Source organism: Lissotriton vulgaris, chromosome 8 (genome assembly GCF_964263255.1).
Source record: "Lissotriton vulgaris chromosome 8, aLisVul1.2, whole genome shotgun sequence".
NCBI lineage: Eukaryota > Metazoa > Chordata > Amphibia > Caudata > Salamandridae > Lissotriton > Lissotriton vulgaris.
Genome location: NC_141696.1, coordinates 480,482,757 through 480,504,660, shown reverse-complemented (window position 1 = coordinate 480,504,660; position 21,904 = coordinate 480,482,757). Strand labels below are relative to the sequence as shown.

Sequence of the window (21,904 nt, the reverse complement as noted above, 5' to 3'; positions counted from 1 at the left end):
CATGGAGTTACTCACACATCTAGTCAGTCCTGTAAAGAATCAATCACACTTCCATTTCCTCATCTATACAGTTAAACACAGAACACCATACTTCAGTGACATCACTGATGACATCACTGATGACATCTCAAATGATATCACTGATGACATCTCAAATGACATCACTGATGACATCATGACACACCAATACCAGTTACTACATACGCACTCACTGATTCCTACGTCTACACACACATTCACTCATTCACCCATACAATCACTCATACATACAGTCACTCATTATTACAAGACTATCATATGCACTCATACACCTAGTCAGTCCTGTGAAGAATCAATCACACTTCGATTTCCTCATCTATACAGTTAAACACAGAACACCATACTTTTCACACATATACTAACACATACTTACTCTCTTATACAATCACTGATACAAGTACACATTGATATGCACAGAGTCACACACCTCCCAGCCAGCCACACACACACTCAGTCTTCCATACATCCACTCATTCTTCAATATGTAAAACATATTTAAACTTTACAAAAACACACAGACACTAGATGATGTCATCAGTGATGTCATTTGAGATGTCATCAGTGATGTCATTTGAGATGTCATCAGTGATGTCATCAGTGATGTCACTGACCATGTCATGAATGATGTAATATGTGACATCATCAGCAGTGGATTGCGGGTGCGCGATATATAGTTAGTGCAACTAACTATATATGGAATTTCATTGGTTTTATGTCAATAAAATGTCCAGCTAACTATATATGGTCTCTAACCTATGGTTTTTTCAGTGAATTTTCAAGGTTTTGTAAATGCAAATTCCTAACTATATATGGTCTATAACCTATGGTTTTTTCAGTGAATATATATATATATATATATATATATATATACACAATTATTTTGTGGCAAACTATCTGCTGACGGTAACCTCATCAAATGTATGTTATTTGGTACTGAAAGGGCAGTAATGTTACAGAACAAAGAATCTAAAAGGAACTTTGTTACTGGGGCAAAGTTGACACTATAACTCGCTCAGGCACCTAACAGTTTTGTGGTGATAAAGATTAATATTGATTCTGTGTCACAGCATTTCACCGAAAACAGCGTTTTTTGTTTCTGCCAAATGACTAGACATAAATACGCAATACTGCACTGTGAGTGGCCAATAACACAGAGCAGTAAAGGATATAGGAAAAGCACAAATGACTGCTGAAAGTCTGCACCACACAGATGAAAGAGAAACCAAGTTAATGAAGGACAGTGCATGGATTCCATTGCTCTGATTTACTACATAGACAGAATATACATGCAAATTAACTATGCGGATGTTGGGGAAGTTAGCCAGGGAACAACAGGAAGAGGCTTGTGAGCAAACGAGACAGAGGAGGAACACCTCTCAGCAAGGCTTATGTCTGAGTGCATATGGCAAATTGTGGCACGGGGAACATGAAAAAAAACTAGAGCCAAAGGACACATCACTCACATACTCTTACCAGAAGATGCCAGAGACCTATCACCACCCCACCCTACTGTTAACTATCATCCTCAGGTTCACAGAAGCAATGATTAGTCTCTGATCTACTTCTCCTTCTCTGTCAATTCCAAGAAGCTCTGTAAAATGCCAGACCATGTGCTCCCTCCAACTAGTGTCACACTACAGACTGCCACACTAGAAGGGAGCAAACCTTGTAAGTGTGCAATTTTTTTATTTTACACCTTTCTATTGTGCTTGGTAATGATGAAAGAAGATATGGCTGTGTAACACAACTGTTCCAACAGCAGCATTTCAACGTTGTTCCATCAGCTATACAATGAACTGCAAAAATACCATAAAGACCAATAATACAGAAAAATAATCAGTGCATTTGATTTTGTGCCACCCCTCAAAAAGGCAAAACCTATACACTGCAGACAGGGTTATCATTCCGTATGCACCAGTGGTACTTGAACAATTGTCAGTGTGGGGGCGCTGCCATCAATGGTACGCCAATGTAGTCATAGGGTTTGTACAAATTCAAAGCGTCACACATAGAACAAGTGTCGCAACTGAGCCACGTCAGCAGAAGAGTGGTACGAGTATAGTATGTACCTGGTGGTACAGTTTGGGGCACACTCTCGTACGTATATTACTAAAGCATGGTGTAGAAGCGCACTGTCATGTACAGACATATATTTCCCATTGATATGTTCAAAAAATTCGCACTGATTTAATGTTTTAGTGGTAAACTATAAATTGCACAATAATAAAGTGTGGAAATTGGGTTTTCGCAAATATTTATTGTGGTCTACCAATAAGTAATGGGTCTTGATTTGCTTTGATCCTACTAAAAATCTTTGTTTCGATCACATTTCAGAATTTAAAAAAAGTGTTTCATTTGTTCTTTCCTAACTGCTGATATATTTTGAAATATTTGTACAGTTCATTTACAGGTATTTAAATTATGTTGTGTGTTAGAAAAAACTGATATCCCGCAGCCTTTCTTTTCACACTCCCTGTACTCCAGCAAGATTGTCAGATAGGTCACAATAGAAAACCCTCTAACTTTGCAGTCAGAGAAGGAAAAGTAAACACCAATCTCGATGTTAAAAGAGTAAGCAGCAGTTGTTCAGAAGATGTAGCCTATCATTTGACCTTTTCTAAAGCACAGAAAATGTGACATGATAAAAACAAAATTAAATGCATCTTTATTTCACATTCACTTTCTGAACCCCAGCAAGGATATTTTTCTGCAGCAGCCCCTGCATCCGTACTTCCAGCCCCTGTGTTATTTACCGTAATATCAAATTTCAGATGCAATTGTAATGCAGTGTAGTGTCCCAGTCCGGGCCTATGGATAGACGGACACAAGACACGTGTGGTGCTGTTGGTGGCAGTAACTAACCTGACCACGCCCAGAGCCCTGGGCCTTTTATTACTTAACTTGCGTGTCCACGCTTACGCCTGGACTGTACCACAGACCCCTTACGCTCTAGGGGTAAATTATTCATGAACAGTGGGAGGGGGCGTGTGCTGCAGTGGTACACCCCACTGTCAGCAACACTACATGCAGTAATCCAAGACCATCGTTTCACAGCTGCCAAATCATGCAAGGTAGTTTTATATCCTGACCTAACTTACTTTCACAATATAAGTTTAACACGTTGTTCTGTAGAAACAAACCACCATAGGGCTGGTATGCTTAATTTTTTGTTTTTTCACCCTTAAAAAAATAAAAATAAAATTGATGACACTGGGGCTTAGTGAGTTTTGGCCCAGTACACGGGGATAGGATTTGTTTTCCCAGCCAGGGTCTTTCACTTCTCACAGAACCGAGCCAGATAGAGAAAATTTGCATCTGGAGGACCGCAGTAAATAACTCAGACCTCCTGATGCACGACACGTTTGTCCCTGTGGCTGATGAGCTGCCGCATCTCACTGGCCAACAGTGGTGGCTCCATTGGTAGCAGCACCTCTATATGAGTTGGGTGACCTTGAGTTTGGCAAGATGGGAAAATCGCCGATTACCACCAAACTATAAATGACTTGTCTATGTACAGCTGGGAGGGATATAGATCTTTAGAGCTTTTGTAAATCATATAACTCATGTTATTGTGCTGACTTGAATACTTTGCTTTTCAATTCCTGTTCTCTGTAACTACTCTCAACAAGTCATTTTACTAAACCAGGGCTTGATTCACAAATGTAAAATTTCATGTTTCTGTAAGTTTACTATTTCTTTGGTATTCACAAACTCCGAGTTTAATTCTTCTAATAGTAATTTTATGACTGGAGAGACTCCGCACATAAAAAGATAGGCCTGTCCTATCTTGTTATGTGCGGAGTCTCTGCAGTCATAAAAACATGTCTCCCTCCTATATTAATACACAGTTCCAAACGTCTGTCAAATGTTCTGAAGTAACTGAAATGGGACACAAAGCATTTTGTGTAACTTCATAATAACTAACTAACTAAATAAATATACTACCCATGAAACTTCTGTAACAAGAAACATCTATAATTTATAAAACGAGGTCTAAAAAAGACTTCTTGAAATGAGCCTTCTTCAGCTCATAAAAGGTTCGAGGGGACCCCTTCCCATTGTCTCCTTGTATTTTACCTTATGCCTACAACTTGTGCCATATTAACTCAATTTAAGGCGATTAATTTTGTATAAATACAATTATTTTACAGGTGATTCTACAGGATCCCTAACAATATCCCATTTCAGCTAAATCACGGATTTAGATGTTAATTGTTGTATGCTGCACCCAGTCACATTTCTGCTCAGAAAGCTAACCTTCCCACAGCACTGTTTGTCTTTAATCCCAAAAAAGGACTTGCATTCTTCAACTCTTGAACTCTATCTGCTTGGCATCATCAGCTGCTAAAGATGCCATCTATTGTTCTTCTCTCACTGGCATACTCTTTTCATCGAAGAACCATTTTTATGTCTTTAAATTAATGGTTCCAAAATAATGCACGACTGACTATGTAGGAGATAGAACTGAAAATGTATTGTGGGGCACAGGGCTGAAAGAATCTGCATCACAGGCATCTAAACCGGTCGGCAAAATGCAGGATTAACTACCATTCCATCATACTATCTCTTCCTGCCCCAAAAAGCATTGCTAATTGCTCAAATACATTTTAGTGACTGAGTTTTAAGTTGTTGTATATTTGCATTGATTAAGCATTTTTCCATTTTAAACATCTTAATTTTGTGATGATGTCACAAAGCTAATTCAAACCTATAGGCCGCTGTGTGAACTTTAAGGATTGAGTTGTCCATCATTTTTCTCAGTGTGGTGATGAAAGCCGCTGCACAACTTTGAGCTGAAACAACATTGCAGACAGAATGTGACAAATCTGCTGCCCTGGACTTCCACTTATTTTTATGGTTTATTGAATTGAGGTAGGTGGATCGAAATTAAATTGAATGACATATTAATGATGTGGGGTTCTTTATAGGTCAGTTGTGTGGAACAAGTTTTTGAAATGCAGTTATGATTGGGAGGGTTTTTATGATAACTGTGATAATAGGCTGGATTCTCTTGTAAATGAAGATGTAAAAAATAGATTATGTGACCCACACCCATTTCCCTGTCCAAACGGATTTTCATGACCTCCAATTACATTTATCTCAAGTTCCTAATGGTCCATTTTGTAAAAATTGTGTTCCGGCCCGAGCCGGAGATTCCGCCCGGGTGCGGAGATTCCGCCCCGGGTGAGTAGATTCCAGTCCGACTGCAGACATAAAGATACGACTCATAAATAACCTCTGTGAATACCAAAAGTTGTAAAGTTAGACCTTTATCTCAGATTGCCTTTATAAATAAGGTTTTTTCAGATCACTGATAAAACATTGCATAAAGCAATTTAGACTTATATTCTATGGATGCAAAAAAGAATTATAAACAAAACTTTCTCAGTAAGCTACAAAATTGGCCTCAAAAACATATTTAATTACTTTTGCAAAAAAGGAACTTAAGAGCTGCAATATATTGAGAAATCTAGCTATACGCCTCATCTCAAAGGGGCCATCCAGTGTAAAGGGAAAAGACAGTTCTGTTTACACAGTCCTGCATTGCTAATATCCACAAACAATAGCCATTTCAGAATGTTCAGTGGTTTGATGATGCCAACTTGGCTTTCGAGATCCATTGAACATTATTTGCAGGGTCATTCTTTTAAAAATATGTCAATTTGGAATAACCAAGAGCGAGTACTTTCACTATATTCACATCTGACACGGGTCACACAGAGCTGCATCAAACTAAGTACCACCAGAATGCTTACACCTTTTGAAAAGTTCCTCCAATGCCTCACATCGCCCAAACACCTGGTCTCTCAAATCTATAGCATACTCAATTCCCCAATGATTGCAAACAAACCCTCTTCTCAACTACAGTGGGAGAAAGACTTTAACACAATACTTAACACCATGTAATTTCATGTGATAGTCCTTCGTACTCACATTTTTGCTCACCATGCTTGAGGTAGAGATAGCCTACAGAAAATACTATTTTGTGGGTACCTTACCCCGGTCACCTCATTAACCCTATCATTCCTGACACTTGCTGGCAAGGTTGTGGAGAGACGGGCTCCCTAATGCTCATATTGTGGTTTTGCCCACACTTAGGTGACTATTGTGATGAGATTTTCTCTGCCATTTCACAGATCCATGATCAGGACATAGATAAGCTTCTTGAAATAGCTCTACATGGTAGACCATCAGCGGGCTTCTTCCCGTACACTCCACTGTGGGTAAGAGGATATCCCATCTCCTTCTGGCAGCTAAACTCTATCCTTTCTCCCTGGGGGAAACCTGTGAAGCCAACGTATGAACTCTGGTCTCTTGGGGCACGAGAAAATAGTATACAACCTTGAAGACAAATCTGGGCTTTTCACTAAAATGTGGCGCCCAGTTCTCACATACTTAAACAAAGACTACAGAGGCCGGACGTACCCACAAACCTTGAGAGCTTCTGGATTGATCAGATCTTTTTGGATCTTATGTGATCCTGGAAAACTGATAAATGAAGAACTTCCCTTCAAAGCCCATTAGTGGTCTGGTGTGGAGGGCGGTGAGAATTTAAGAGAGGGAATGGGAATTGAAGGTTGGTGGTTGCATTCAGTGGAAGTTCTTTTGAATAATTTGCTTGTTTTACAAGAAAAATAATTGTAAAACGGTTGAAAATTAAAAATATTATGCCATCAGTATAATCCCAGAGGAGTATCTCATTGAACACAGAGTCAATAGCCCTTTGCTGATACCTAATCAAGGTTAGCTAGGTGCAAGTTTCCTACTGTAATCCCAGGAGTCAAAGATACTGCTGTGCCTATGAAAGATTAATTGTAAAGATTCATCTATAATCACCCCCTAGCATATGAATTCAATTGTCATAGGTGTGCCCAGTGCCTATTATTGAGCCTAATTGCAGGTGCTGCCCACTGGTACTCATTCGTAGGACCGGCACTTGTTTTCCTCTTCACACTGACACAGAGCAAGATGGGGAGGAGTGAGCTAAAGAGGCAGGGTGGTGGATTAAAGAGGAATGTGGTGGAATCGAGATTACCCCGCCTTAGTATTCAGCACGTGTCTGATGGTAGGTGAAAGAGGAATAAGGTGGAATCGAGATTACGCAGCCTTGGTTTGAGGCATACTGACATACAATAGCACTGGCCATGGACTTCTGGGCCTCAGCAGTTTTTCTTTTACAAATTAAGCACTGGCGTGTGCTACAATTAGTACAATTCGAAGCTGCTTATAACTGCTGCTTGTGAATTGATGATGCTGGTTTTCAACATTGCATTTTTCACCTGACTGACATAATTGATTGATTATAAACACAAGCATGCCTCCTCCTTGCTTTAGAAGTGTCATCACCTATTTTCATTGACAATTATTCAGCTAGGTTGAGCTGACAGGTCAATAGCACAAATACATACTTCCGATGTAATCCAAAGGTTTACTGTGAAAACAAATAACTCAGGGACAGAGTTATAGTTAAATTAGGTCCAGGTTTCCAATCATACAGCCGTTTTTGCCTGTCAAAATTGATGAAAATTTGATATCTAACGTATACCACAAAGAAGCACATACTGCTCCCATTAATATAGAACTTTTGTAGCTGCAGGACACTTACTGTGTTATGTTCGACCCCAATTGAAGCCCGTATCTAAATATAAAAAGCTGAATGCTTCGATTCTGTGTTGTGCAAGCCTCACATCCAATACTGCAACAGCTAAATCAAGAGGGTTCAACGTGCTCCCTCAAGGTATAAAGTCATGTTGTTCCAGACATACTAGTTTTGATATAACCTTCACATGTTTATTGCAAAATTTTCCACGCGTGCCAGAGGCAAATTAGATCAATACAAGGGGCATAGTGTTTCAGGTACATCTTTTTAGGAAATACCACAATTATTGCATGATCCAATGACGCTGGAGATGACCCACCTCAGGTACATTCTGTTATGACCTTTAATATAATAGGCACCATTTGTTTCGAAACTCATTTGTAGAAAACTCCCGGAAAACCATTGGCCACCAGTGCCTACATGTTAGGCAGATGGTTAATAATGCGTGCTTCTGCCTCAGTCGGCATGGGAAGCTGGAGCTTATCAACCTGAGGTTAAGACTTCTTAAGCATGCTTTAAAATGCTCATAACCCAGATCCCCATCTTATGTGTGAAGTGACTGATAATACCAGTGAAAATCAAATCATTTATTGCTCTAATCTTTAATTCAAAGTAGATTTCCATCAATATTTAATTGCTTCTTGAAATTGAGCTCATATGACTAGAACTCACCCAATATTTGGATTAGATTCATACATATGTGATAGCTCCTCCTACTTTAAGTAATTGGTTCTTTCAATATCACATCCAGTTGAACTTTAAGATCTGTATATTTATGAAATATATGTGATGCTTATGGATCCTGGCCACATATTTGAGCCATATGTAGCAAGTCTACTTTTTATAATTCACCTTAATGGCTATTTTGCCTATAAATATTGCTTCAATTTGTATCTATTACATAGTATTTGTTTATAGCTGACAAAAAGGTCTTGAGTGTGTCCTCAAACAGAAGTAAGGTTGTACATTTCTATATATAACAAGAGCTCAGTCCATACTTCAGAAAATACTTGAACAGTATGTAAGCAAGGGTCAAGCTGCAGTTTTGTAGCAGTTTAGTAGTAGCTGAGCAGTAGTTGGGCAGTCGCACAATAGAATCTCAGCAGTAGTTCGCCTGTAGTTTGGCAGCATTTTAGCAGGAGATCAGCAGTACCCAGCAGCAGGCAGGTCAGCAGTGTTTATTAGGTGCTCCCTCAGGCTTTGGTAAAAAGGTCTTACCTTTCTGTGCATGATGGAGGGGTGGTAGTGTGTTGGTGGTGGTGCTAGTGGTGGCACTGGCTGAGAGGACTGAGGAGGCTGCCATACCTGAAATGGAAGGAAAACCTTGATTACTGAGGCAGATGCACAAGGAAACAAGGACATGGCCTATGCAGGATGGCAAACAAAGACACTTTACAAAAAGGAGCTATAAAAAGTTTATGGTAGGTATATATGCACTCAAACGTGTGTTTCATAACTCAAAACAAGAAACATTTACATTAAACAAACACGAATTACCTTGTATAGAATAGCATTTAGAGACTCACATCTGATCAATCAATAAACGTGCACGGATGTGTCTTAGTAGAGAATATATTTAGTGCACTAATCCTGAGGAGTACATTCGTCTAGAGAGGGGGCTTCTTCATCACACCAGTGGAATTGTCTTTTCCACAAGAAAATGATTCATGGTTTCTTACGGTTATCAGGCATCAGTGTCCTCCAAGGGAGAATTTGTATTGTTTGGCACAGTTGGTGTAATCTATTCCCAGGCACAGGAAGATCAAGTGGGCCTATTTGACATTATTATTGTACTCAGTCCTCTAATGGTAAGGAGTAGCCAATGTGGGTTCCTTATCTGGCATTATGCTCAGACAAAGGCGTCTGAGTGACAATTTATTCCTCGTTATTCTGCCATAGCAAGCTACTTAGCATCACCTTTTACAGTAGTCGATTTTAATCTATTTGTGCCAGTATTTTACCACATGCCACAGCTGACAGACAGACTAATGACATTCAGAAATGCACCAGACTATACCATAATGCAAAATATGACAAGTGAATCCCTTAATAAGAGTAGTAATCAAACATTTGATCATGCAACAGATAGATTTATGCATTTGTTTTTTGAGTCTAGAGACCAAAGCATCCTAAAAATATTGGTACAATGTATGCCGAAGTTCATATTCTCAAATCGTTGTAGTCAAAGATTCTGTTGAAGTAGCCTATCCCACAAGCGCAACACAGAGTTTCAGAATACGGTTTCTTTCCAAGATAGTGGTCATTCTATAGGATGTTATCTGAGGATCCCCATCCAACATGAAGTTAGATCTTTATATTTTGATGGCAGTTTATGTTACAACCATATATAAGAAGAATGAGGAGTGATAAATGTGTTGCAGTGCATTTAGTTCCCTTATTTTTTGCATTTTCATTGGCCCATTGCTTCCATTTTTGTCCCTGATTTTTGCTCCTTGCTGCTGGAATTTTCTACTGGATCTTATTTCTCAAATTTGACCTGGCTCTTTTCTCCCTCCTGTTCCTCAGTAGGAGTTTGTTGCCTTTTTCATTCTCTTTATTACTCATTTTCTATCAAAATGTATAAGATTGGCAAGGTTTATTTTCCCTGTTGTGGGATCTTTTTCTCATATGAGACCCTATTATAGACACCTCTGTGTGTAGGATTCTGTGGATGTTGGAACAGTGGCTATTGGGATCCATTGGCCTTTTTTCCGGCAATCTAGAAAGGGAGTCAACAGAATAGGATGAAAGCAGATGTATTTTTGAAGAAAGCGGTCCTCTTTCCCCTCTTCAGCAGGAGCAAATGAACATTTGTCAACAATTATTGGTTTATATAGTTGTCTTTTCTTGCATAAGCTGTTCTTCAATCCTGGTCTAATCTGTCCCATGATGGATGAATTTACTAAATGTTAAATATTTAGGTTTTCATACACAACTGTTTTAAAAGTATACAACTTGATATGGCTGACTGGTGAATGTTATGTTGACATTGTATTCAAGTTGCATTAGGACATATTAAGCATCAACAAAGAAAGATTTTCCATCCTCTGAGCAAGAGCTACATCTGAGGGGCAGCTAGGGATAGATATCAGAGTTACCAATGCATTTGCCGCATCACCGACTCCAGTAAACTATATACTGAAAAGTTAATATTGTATATCAGTGTACATACTGATGCATTTGGAAAGATGGCTCAGCAAGTTAATGCTTGCTATAGACATCTGACGTAATCTGAAAGTCACGATTTTGCTTTCAGGGAAGCCATACTCAGCCTTCCATTCTTTCATGGTCAGTAAATAAGTTATTATTATACATCACGTATTGAAATAAATAGAAAATAGAATAAGGTGTGTAATTCAGATAACAGAACTGATATATTCAGAGACAGCTAAATGATATATACTGCAAATGTAAGATGTGATGAAAAACATATGCCCCATCATGAAATAATTCCATTCCATTCTGATCATTTCTAATATGATATAAATTGAACGAATAAAGTCACATAGTGAAAACAATATTTATATACTTCAATGCTTAAGCTTAATAATGAAAACAATAAAAGATGTGTTTAAATTGGCATGACATACTAAAAACTGTTAGACAGAAAAATTAAATCATTTGATATATACTTCTGAGTACATTACACACTAAAGGGCTGATTTAGAGTTTGGCCCATGGGATGCTCCATCTCAAGGGTGATAGATATCCTGTTTGCTACAAGTGAATTGTACCCTATGGCTCTTGTAATGCAGCAGATGGGATATCGATTATGTTAATGACACAGAATTTCTTCCTAAAACTATAAATCCGGCTCTAAGTTCTGTGATAAAAGTGTGCTGGCAATCCTCAAATATGCTTCTAAAGGACCCTAAGGGTATGCTTGAATTGCTTTTAGACAATGCCATCCTAACAATGCAATGCACATTCTCCTCTACTAGCACTGGCACAAAGCACACTTATTTGCCATTTCTTGCAGATGGTAGCTTCTATATATGTGAGCATCGTGTGTTGGTAAGTCATCCCCACAGGACTTTGTAAAGTGATTGTGGTTTAACCCTTTCGATGCTGATGACGAGCTCAGCTCGTCATCACCCACGGGTGTTGTGTGCTGATGACGAGCTGAGCTCGTCATGACACCAGCAAAATGGCAATTTGCAGCACAGCGCAAAAATCCCCGCAGCAGCCATGTGGTTAATATTAAAAATGACTGGCTGAGTTGGGAACATCTGTGGTCTAAAACCTTGCAAACAAAATTCATGTTAGTCTAAAAAAGCTTTCTTCTTTTCCCAGACAACTTGTAGTTTCTCTTAAAACAAAGATTGCTTTGTAATTGTAGCAGCACCATGGAAATAATACGGAGAAAGATTCATTTAGCGTTTATATGGGATGCTTGGAATGGTTAACAAGCCTGAAAGACATATTGGCTCTGATGCAGAAAACACTCACCTGTAATGTTTCCCCAGATTCATACTGTGCATGGAGCAATAAATTATTACTCTCCGATATTAGGTTGAAAATGTTTTGCTGGGTGTTTTCTTTGGCAGTCTGGTCACAACCAGCCGCAAGCTGAAAAAGTAAGAGACCCAGTTCTGCCAAAGACAACACATTGCATAACATTTAAAAACTGTCAGGGTAGGGAATTCATATTCAATATTGCAGCCTATCGTGGAGAGGGCTGAAGCAAAGATCCATGAACTTCGATTTTGGGTAGCCAGGGGCATCAGCTACTACCCCTAGCACTGCCCTTCCTAAGCCAGTTTCAGAGATCATGAAAGCAGGGACAGAACGAGAAATAAAGCATGGTGTTAAGAACCAACACACCAGGCGCTGACTTCAGGGGTCGCTCTGTTGTGAAATATATTGTGCATTTAAAAGCACTTGCTGAAGCATACCTTGCCTCCAGAAGGTTTTAGGCAGCAATACAAATGTCAAGACGCCAATGGTGATTAATCGACCTGCTGGAGACAGATCGAGTTTTGTCTAGTGGAAGTTTTGACTCTTCATAAAGTAGTGCAGAGGATGAATATGCCTGCTGCAAAGCTTAGTGTACCATGCAGACCACACAAGTGCGTATATTGTAAAAAGTTCAGTGGGTTACTGATTTTGTCGGAGAGATCCTTTTCTTACTTTCAATTTATAAATTAAATCCTAATATAGAACAGTGAGCTATTACATGTCATCAAAGAGGTGCTTGGAAACTGCGAAGTATAGGTCAGCCCCCTTCTTTCATTATCCCAATGTTGCAAAAAGGGTTCATTTGGGTAGAAATCAATTCTTATTAGTAAAGACTACCCCCAACCATGGTGGTACGTTTTAAATTCTGAGTCTGTGCTTCTCCAGATCAAGCACTCTTTAAGTATACTGCCTCCTATCAGTATGGATGACATGTGACTCCTATACTCTGTAGTCCTCTTTCTGATGTGACATTTCCTATTCACTGATTTACACACTTGCGATTTACTGTCTCTGTGTAGCTTGTGTGTGATGTAAAGTGCTCTGGCACCATATACTGGTATGAGTAATGCTATAAACCAAAAGAAACGCATGTGAGGGAGAGAGGTTATGGAGAATTGAGGGTCACCGTTAAAGGGTGGTATTGAGGGAATTCATGGAGAATGAGGTCACTGGGGGCACTAACAAGTATAGTTGCATTGGGCGCCACAAGCGCGAAAGCCGACCCTGCAAAGAGCACATATTTTAGGTTGTGTAGTTACCAATCCTAGCCCTTTCCTTAATTCCTCAACAGCAATAAATACACTTTGGATAGGCTTTGGGTGGGACTATGTGATCAACATATAATGTTATCAGGGTGTTAAAGGGTGCATGATTTCACTTGGTATGAAACCAGAATATTGAGTTTTAAGTATCGTGCTACCACGATATCAATGGACTAAAATGCCCAAAAGCTAAGGATATACAAGTAAATATTTACTTAACTCGACATATATATGCCTTTATGATATCTTTCTACTTACCAATGTATACTTGTGGTTTCAGAACTTTGATCGTCAGCATTTCTGGTACAATATTTTGAGCAGCAAGACATTAAAAATTCTGTAAAAATGAATGTCATGCATAAGTAGGACTTGAAAATAACAACTTGTTTTTGCAAAGTACTAGCTAGGACATTCTGGGTAGTTCCCCTCTTTGAGTGAAGAGCTGCTCTTTTTCATGGAGTGCATCTACAAAACCAACAACACTCTAAATCTGCCTACCTCAAATGTTTGTGTTTCAAGCAGCAATTTAAAGCATAGGATTAGCTCCACTGCTATCTATGCTGAGCCAGAAAGTAACAATTTCCAGCAAAATTTTTAACAATAGAATTAGCAACTGTGCTTTCTATGCTGGTGGTTTGCGTTATTATGTGGAATCTTAAGATTGCAGAATTTTTATTTTTGACTTTCAAACAAGTACCCCTTTGTAGTTGGACAAAGTATTTATTTCTCTGACAAGCTGTAATAAGAGTTAAACATGTTTCAGGAGATGATTTTGCATATTTTTGGTTTACTTGGAGTGTATTAAACCAATGCAGTGATGGAATGCTGTGCTTAAAATTATAAAATGCCTTCATCATTTTAGGTCGTGCCTACCAGACAGTGCAAACTGTCTGGTTGCCAAGGATCTATTGTGAGTTTACACTGGACTTACAGCCCACCCACTGGTTAATTTATTGTCACTCCCATTTGCTTGCTCTTTATTTGACAGTGTGCCTTCCTCTTCTTGTACTTTCCTTTCATAGCCTCATTATGAATCTTTTGATTGGCTGCCCTGTATCCTTCCACAACTCACAGTTGAGGAACTACTTTTTTCTTTTTCATTCAGCAATCAGTGTGTGGAGGTTCACTGCGTCTTTCTCTCTTGTGCTACTTCTGTGAGCACATACCTCTTCCCTGGTTCTGTGTTGCTCCCCACCCCTCCCAGATAGTCTGTAGAAGAACAGCAACAGGGATATAGATGCTGGGGTATGGCTAAAATGCAGACTTTTAGAGTTGTTCCTGTTCTTTTCCTTCATTACCCATATTACATGGCTGTACCAGTTTGGCACACAAAGGCTTTCATGGTAGTGAGGGAAGGGCCGTCTGTTGCATTCACTCAGCAGCCATCTCAGGCAAAGGGGTACTTTGCCTGAAGATGTATATATCTGCTCTCTGGGCTAGTGCAGAGAAGAAAATGACTGAATCCTGTGGAAAGTATGTTAGGCCTAGGGAGCAGTTTCCTCTCTATTAGGACACTTTCTTATTCTTCTAAATTATTTGCATTTCCCGAGTAAACTACACCATACAGTTAATAAAAATTGAAAACACTTAATTCATTCTGCCATTTTGAGATATCATTTAATATGTTTGCTTTTCCTCCAGTGTTTTTTTTTTTCTTTTACTTATTTTAAACAGTAATGTATAAGCATTGGCAAAGCCAGCTGCTTGTCACTCACATTCTAAAGGCGAAACCTACTGCCAATGCCATGGTTGTCCAGTTTTGATTATACTGGCGTATTAAAAACAGGCATGAAAAATGTCAATGGATGACACTGATGGGCGACTTGACCTTCACACTCGGTTACACACACAGATCTTGGGACCTGCCAAAACACCACTGATTGGCTCTTTCCCCAGCCCTGTCATTTGATGCAGTGCAGGATGTCGTTAAAACCCCAAAACAGGTTATACAGGAAAAGTAAATGGCCCGGAAGGCTAAGAAAATATAATTTAACTTATCAATGTTTCAAAAAACATCTTTTTCCAATGAAGTCTGTCGTGAGTTTGGAAAATATAGCCTAATAAAGCATGAAACTGTTCGTAGATTTATGTGGAAAATGTTATTGCTCCAAGAACATATATGGCCCAACTTATAGCAGGCTACAAATCAAACACGTACAGACACCTTCAAAGGCTTTACAACAGTGAACTAGAAACACTGCAAGTCACATCGCAAGACCCAATGGGAGGCCATGTTATGTATCCTGTACTTCTTCTGCAGCTGCACAGCGTGTTCTTTTTTTGGAACCAGTACCAGACATTCACCCCTTGTCAATCTTGCACAAGCATCACTTTACATTATGGTATTTCTCTACAGATTCAGTGCCCTTTTCCAAACCTCTTCACTGAGATCTTGTTAGTAATGATAGTTTACAAATGTAATATATTAACAACATGTTAGGTGCGTCAGAGCAGCATGCTGTATGATTTTTTCCACCAAATTCCCCCCTGCGGCCACTGATCTTTAAGAGGAACATAAAAAACACCAAGAAATCCCAAACAAAAGTCGAGAAAAGGGATATCCATATTCTCATTGAGCAAATACCACGTTTAAACTTTTGTATCAACAGCTCCAGGCAATGTCACCCAGTGTGAATGTAAATTAAATAGTGGAATTCTTGCTTTTCTTGTCAAGCGTGGCAGATACAGAAGTCAGGATCGAATTTTCCCACTTTTTTACAAAAGTCCTTTTGGGGGGGGGGGGGGGGGGGGACACTTTCATAGATAGTGAAATTCAAAATAATGAATATCCAAAAGTAATAACTTCTGTTTATCACATTTAGCTAGATGCAGCCTGCTTTCTGAGGGAGCCCCGCAGGTTCTGCTATTGACGTACTTCCATGAGAAGGCAATGATAAGCTTTAATAAGGCTGGAACCCACCACTTTCCTCCCTTCAAGTCTGTTTGATCGAAGCAGCACCTTCACAAAGGATTACTATACGCATGCCTCGGCGTCTAACGATTGAGGAAGCCAGATTTATTTTTAAACTCATGTTGTTTGTTCTCAACAAACTCACCATAAATTTGTTGACCTGCTTGTCTGTTGAGTCTCATGTCAAACTCAAAGTTCCCTGTATCACTCACAAACTTTTCCAAAATGTGGAGCCCCATATGCCGGTAACATGGAATTATCAGCTATATTCCCAGAAGAAACCTAAGATTAAAATCACTTTGTTTCGCTTATTGCTTCGATGCAGATACTTGAAGTAATGACTTGGAGGCTGTCAATTTGCTGTTCAAGGACTCCTAAAGTAAGAGAAAAGTATAGCCATCTTCAATACCATGGGAAATTGAACATCATCTATTAAGACTTGCCTTCTAAATCCTTAAGGTTTTGGTTGCCAACTCTATGCAAAACTCTTAGACGCAGTGTTATATAACCAACTCTCCGCTTAATGTCTCGCTCTCAATGTGATCCCCGGTCTGCCTCACCTCTACTTTCTCTTCCATGAATTTGCTCCCTGCTTCAAGGAATGAAGGAGAGGCTCGATTCTAATGTGGGTTGCCAGGTTATCTGGAGGGAGCGGAGAGCATACTTGGGGATCCGGGTCCTATAACCAACTCTCTGCTTAATGTCTCGCTCGCCATGTGATCCCCGGTCTGCCCCACCTCTACTTTCCCTTCCATGAATTTGCTCCCTGCTTCAAGGAATGAAGGAGAGGCTCTGGTTGAATGGATGTTGGTTGTCTCAAGTATTTTACACCCAAAAACAATAGTAAAACGTGGGCGTGCAAGTAAAAAAATTGCATTTGTTAACACTGACCTGCCTTGCTTACGGCGTCTTTTGTTAGAGTCCTCCCAGAATGAACTCATCTTGTGGTAGAGAGAAGTGACAGCGAATATTAGAAATGTCTCTATTAAGAGGGAAGACTTGCTAACAAAGAACTCTGTCACTGAATGTCTTGAGGCTAACCACACAGTTGACATCCTAGAATTAATAAGCACATGTGCCATAGAGATGGCACTGAGTCAGCTAGAGAGAAATTTACCAGCAAGTGAAAATGCAAATTAGTCATCTTTTTTGTCCAAATTTCCAACACAAAAATGTACATTTTAATAGCATGATTTCAAACCCTCAGTAATGTTAATTTTGTGACAGCAGTTTGATTAAGGAGACATTTGACAGGCAGTGTTACAGGCCTCTAATATGTTAAAATGTGTCAGAGGTACTTGAGGTGATGAGTGCAGCTGGGGATCCAGCAGGGACAGATCGTGTGATGGTGCTCATGGTTTAAGCCTTGAAACTTGATGTCTAGAGTAGTTCATAGATATTGTGGCTCTAGATACGCTTTTTCAATCAGCAGAGCAATCAAATGGAAGCCGTATATTCTGAGCGTGGCTCTGACAGCACCAGTAGCTATCTTGAGGTCCAAGTTATGATAATAGCAGCAAAAAATGGGCACTCTTAGCAGGCATAGCAGCAGCACATACTCCAATGGAGTGGTGTAACCCAAAAAGAAATGTCCAAAGCCATTGGATAATGAATTGGTGGAAGAGACACATCATACTGATCATGCAGAGCAGTGTCGCCATATATCACCAGAATATTAATACTCTGCCACTCTGGTCTGATGGTTATGTTGCCCATGTTCCTCACAACTTATCCTCACTGTTTAGTTAAGAAAAGAGGAAAATGAGTTGAAATAGCCCTTTAACCACCAGCGACAAGAACAAACACTCCATGTGCACAGGGTTGTTTTTTACAGTAGTTCTGACAAGGAGAAAGGTATGAGCCGCATGGAAGCATTCGATTGATCATGCCTAATGTTACTCCATGATTCATTTGTAAATCTCTGGTTCATAGAAGAAGATGAAGGTGCAGGATATCAGGTTTCCAGTGGAAACCTTCTAGCTGAATCCTGCTTCTAATGCAAAATGACCTGTCCTGAGTGCTCGACTGTACATGTATCTCGCGTCCTGGCTTTTATTTTTGGTAATGAGATCACGCTAATCCAGTGTGTGCTCAGAGGCCTTGGCTTGCCCCTAGCAATGCAAGATCTAGGACTTGTCTTATGATATGAAGGGGTGCACCGAGTGTACCCTTAACGAGTGGACAGAGAACTACTGTCCCAATCTTTAGTTTAGCAATTCAGGCAGTGGTGGCAGCATACCTTGTTTTGGGATGCTATGTAGCTGACTAAACTTTTTGTCAGTGTCAGTGGCAGTGTGGCCTACTGGCCTATTTTGTGTAAAGTTCTGCTGTTTAATGAGAGTACACAGAACCTTACACTGACAGCCTGCATCCAGGTCAAATGTTTGTATGGTGTGTATGTAAGACACGTGTAGTCATGGAACTCTATGAATGCATCAGCCTTAGTATTGAAACCAGTGGAATCCATGTTGAGTGCACCTGGTTTACCTTGCCACAAGATGTGGGATGACAACATCTTCCACAGACAGTAGAGTTGTATTGTCTGTATTCCAGTGGCTGGAGGATGGAGATTTACAGGCACATGCATCATTGTCAATTGCATTCGCAAACGGTGCAAATCGCAATTTTCGGCCGTTTGCGAATGCAATTGACAAAATTGGGATGCATCATGTTTTTCGCAATTTTAGAAATCGCAATCACGTTGCGATTTCTAAAATTGCGATTGCATTTAAGAAATCGCAATTTGAGATTTCTTAAATGCAATGCATGAACATTTTAAATTTGCGAATTCGCAAATAGGGAGAGGTAAATTACCATGAAGTTGACCTTCATGGTAATTAGCGAAAACTTTCGAAACTTTCGAAAATGCACAAAAGTGCATTTCTTAAAGTTTCATTTTACACACACACATGCCCTTGGGGCATGTGTGTGTGAGAAAATGCACTTAAAGTTATATTTCAGGGGTGCAGGGGGGGTAATCGCAAATTGAAAATGACTTCCCATTCATTCCTATGGGCCTTTAGGCCCATAGGAATCACTGGGAAGGGATTCCTTAATTGCGATTCTCAAATTGTGAATCGCAATTAAGGAAATTTAAGAAATCACAAAAAAAATGCGATTTCTTGGTGCAAAGCCGTTTGCGATTTCTTAATTGCAATTCCTTAATTTTCGCAATTAAGAAATCGCAAACGGCAACAATGATGCATGTGACCGTTAGTCTCTTAAGTGGTAGGATGGAGAGAGTGTTATCTCTAGAAATTCCATGGAGACTTTGTTAGCAAGGGAGTGCTGATTAGTTATTTCGGAATACTGCCATTTAGTTGATGGTAGGGGTGAAGAGTGGCATTGGCGTTTCTGTTGTGCAAGGTGAGGAAGTTTCTAGGTCATGAGTGCCCATTTGTTTGTCCCTAATTACTGCTTCAACGAAGTCGATGACAGCCACTTGCAGACTCATCAAACTTTGTTTTGCTTATGTTGTGGATTCTTCACTTTAGATCCGGCCCCAGTGCTACCTGCTTGCAGAAAGGCCGTGTCTAGAGAGAAGCCAGAGAGGACACTTGAAAGAGAACCTCAAGGACCACCCAAAATTGGTTCTGATGTTTGAGATGATGTATCTAAATCACCTGTCTAGAAAGGGTGTTCAAACAAAAATTGGGACCGAAACCCCCCACTTTCTTCCACATCCAAGTACTTCATGACCAAGGAGAGGAGTGCTGTGCAGAGTATTTGAAAGACTGACCAGAGCAGGTGTCCGCATGACAGACAGTCTGACCTGAGGTGAGGGGTAATCACCTAAGTCTTCACTTTCTACTGGAGGATCTGCGGACCTGCCTATGGCCTAGAAGCCTCCCTGCTTGCTGAGAGGGAAAGGGTATGCCTGACCCTGCAGGAGTAGAGACTGGCCAGGAGAGGAAGCCCTGGGAGTTCCTGAACTGAGAAAGAGTGGCCTGTCTGAGCCAGTGAAGCCAGGACCGACCGATGCTGCAGATGGTCTCCCGATCTCTCTGTGGTTCCCAGCAAAAACTACACAAGTCTACACACATCCGCACAACAGTCAAGGTGGGCTGCAGCTGCTTTGCTGTGCAGGTAAGCCCAGGTTGCATCTGCCTTCCCCTGTGTATCAGCCCAGGTCAGGTCTACCTTACTGTTTGTATTGTTCATGGTAAGAGCTGCATCAGTGTCATGTGTTCTGGCCCAGATCAGATTATAACTGCATGACTGTGTGTGTATTGGCACACTGGGTGTGCTGTAACTAATCCGCCATACGATTTAGCTAGGATCGGGCTGCAGGGACCCTGACAAGCATCCACATACGCTCAGAAGTGGACTACGACTGTCTGGAGCACGTGTACAGTCGTTTACGGGTCTACACAACAATACCAAACCATCCAGGGTGGCCTGCCCGACACCCTCTGTCACCGCCACAGAAGCTGTGCCTGATTACGTATAGCTTCCGTGCCTGGAGTGAGACATTTAGTTCAAGCTGAAGGAAGCACAAAAGTCTCAAAATGATTTTCAACCCAATATGACACCTGAACTAAGAACCTCAGTAAACAGTGACTTAGTGCGCATTTGTCTTGGGGGAAACGTTAACCGCACCTGAGCATTGTTCATGCTTCCATGATAGTTATGCTGAGGGACAAATTGAACAAGGGGATCCCTGGGTTTCAGAGAGCACACGGGGTGAGAGTGAAGGGTGTAGTGCGTAAAAGGGAATTGTGATCAGCTGTAACACCATGTACGCTGGATTGAATTGTGTAGTATTGAGCGCTACTATTTAAATGAAAAGTACAGTCTTTTTCCGAAAGGCAAGCACTGATCTGGACATTGAACTTATTGCATATGTTGGTTGATTGTAGAGTTCTGGGCTTGTACCCCTACACACTACTTCCTAGAGAAGTCTGTGACTGCTTGCCCTAGGTACCCTGACTGTGAAGATCGAAAAATGTGTAATTGGCCCATTTTACAAAGCTGTTGTGTTACAGACCTCAGGAGGCCATGGCAAACAACTTAAACCACCATGGCTGAGACTCAATAGCCTTGTCTGCTCTATGTTCCCCCACCATCCAAATGGGGACTGGCATAGATTACCAATAATGTCCACCTGATCATGATGGGTCACCATTGTCAACACTCTTGCAAAATCTGCTTCACAGAATGAGAAATTGTACTGCTAATTCAAAAGAAGTTAACTTTGCTGCCAATGTTGTAAGGAAATAGGTTGTGATGAGAAGAAAACCCCAATGTCGATCTCCCACAAAAATTACAAGCGGGAGGGGGGCAATACCAAACATCAGGCAGTAGCAGACAGATTGACTAGGGATATACTTTAGGGATTATCAGGAGTCACAAAGGCCATAACAATGTTTTTCTTAGGACCTCTGTGATCCTCTGTGGTCCCAAGATTTTCAGATAAAATATCTCATGAGTATATAGCACCCACCAAAGTAGAACTAAGAATGCCACTCCCACCAACACGGGAAAGGCCCGACTGGCAATATCCTTGTGTCTTTGGTAGCAGCAGCTGGTAGAAAATGGTAGCTCATTGCATTGTCTGACTATGAAGGAATACTTCAAATAGGCCTCAATGTTGTCATTTTCTTTTTATACAGTGTGGGACCAAAATTGGGGTTG

The 21,904-nt window shown here is 40.3% G+C and overlaps 1 protein-coding gene across 6 annotated transcripts in view; it reads right to left on the bottom strand.

Annotated features, from left to right (window-relative positions):
- Window positions 1–21,904, bottom strand: part of EDAR (ectodysplasin A receptor) — a 494,038-nt gene that overhangs the window by 70,640 nt on the left and 401,494 nt on the right. For all 6 annotated transcript variants that reach the window (XM_086934280.1, XM_086934281.1, XM_086934284.1 and 3 more), the window contains one exon: window positions 8,858–8,944. In XM_086934280.1, coding sequence (XP_086790406.1) covers window positions 8,858–8,944 — 87 coding nt within the window. The remainder of the gene's footprint in view (window positions 1–8,857; window positions 8,945–21,904) is intronic.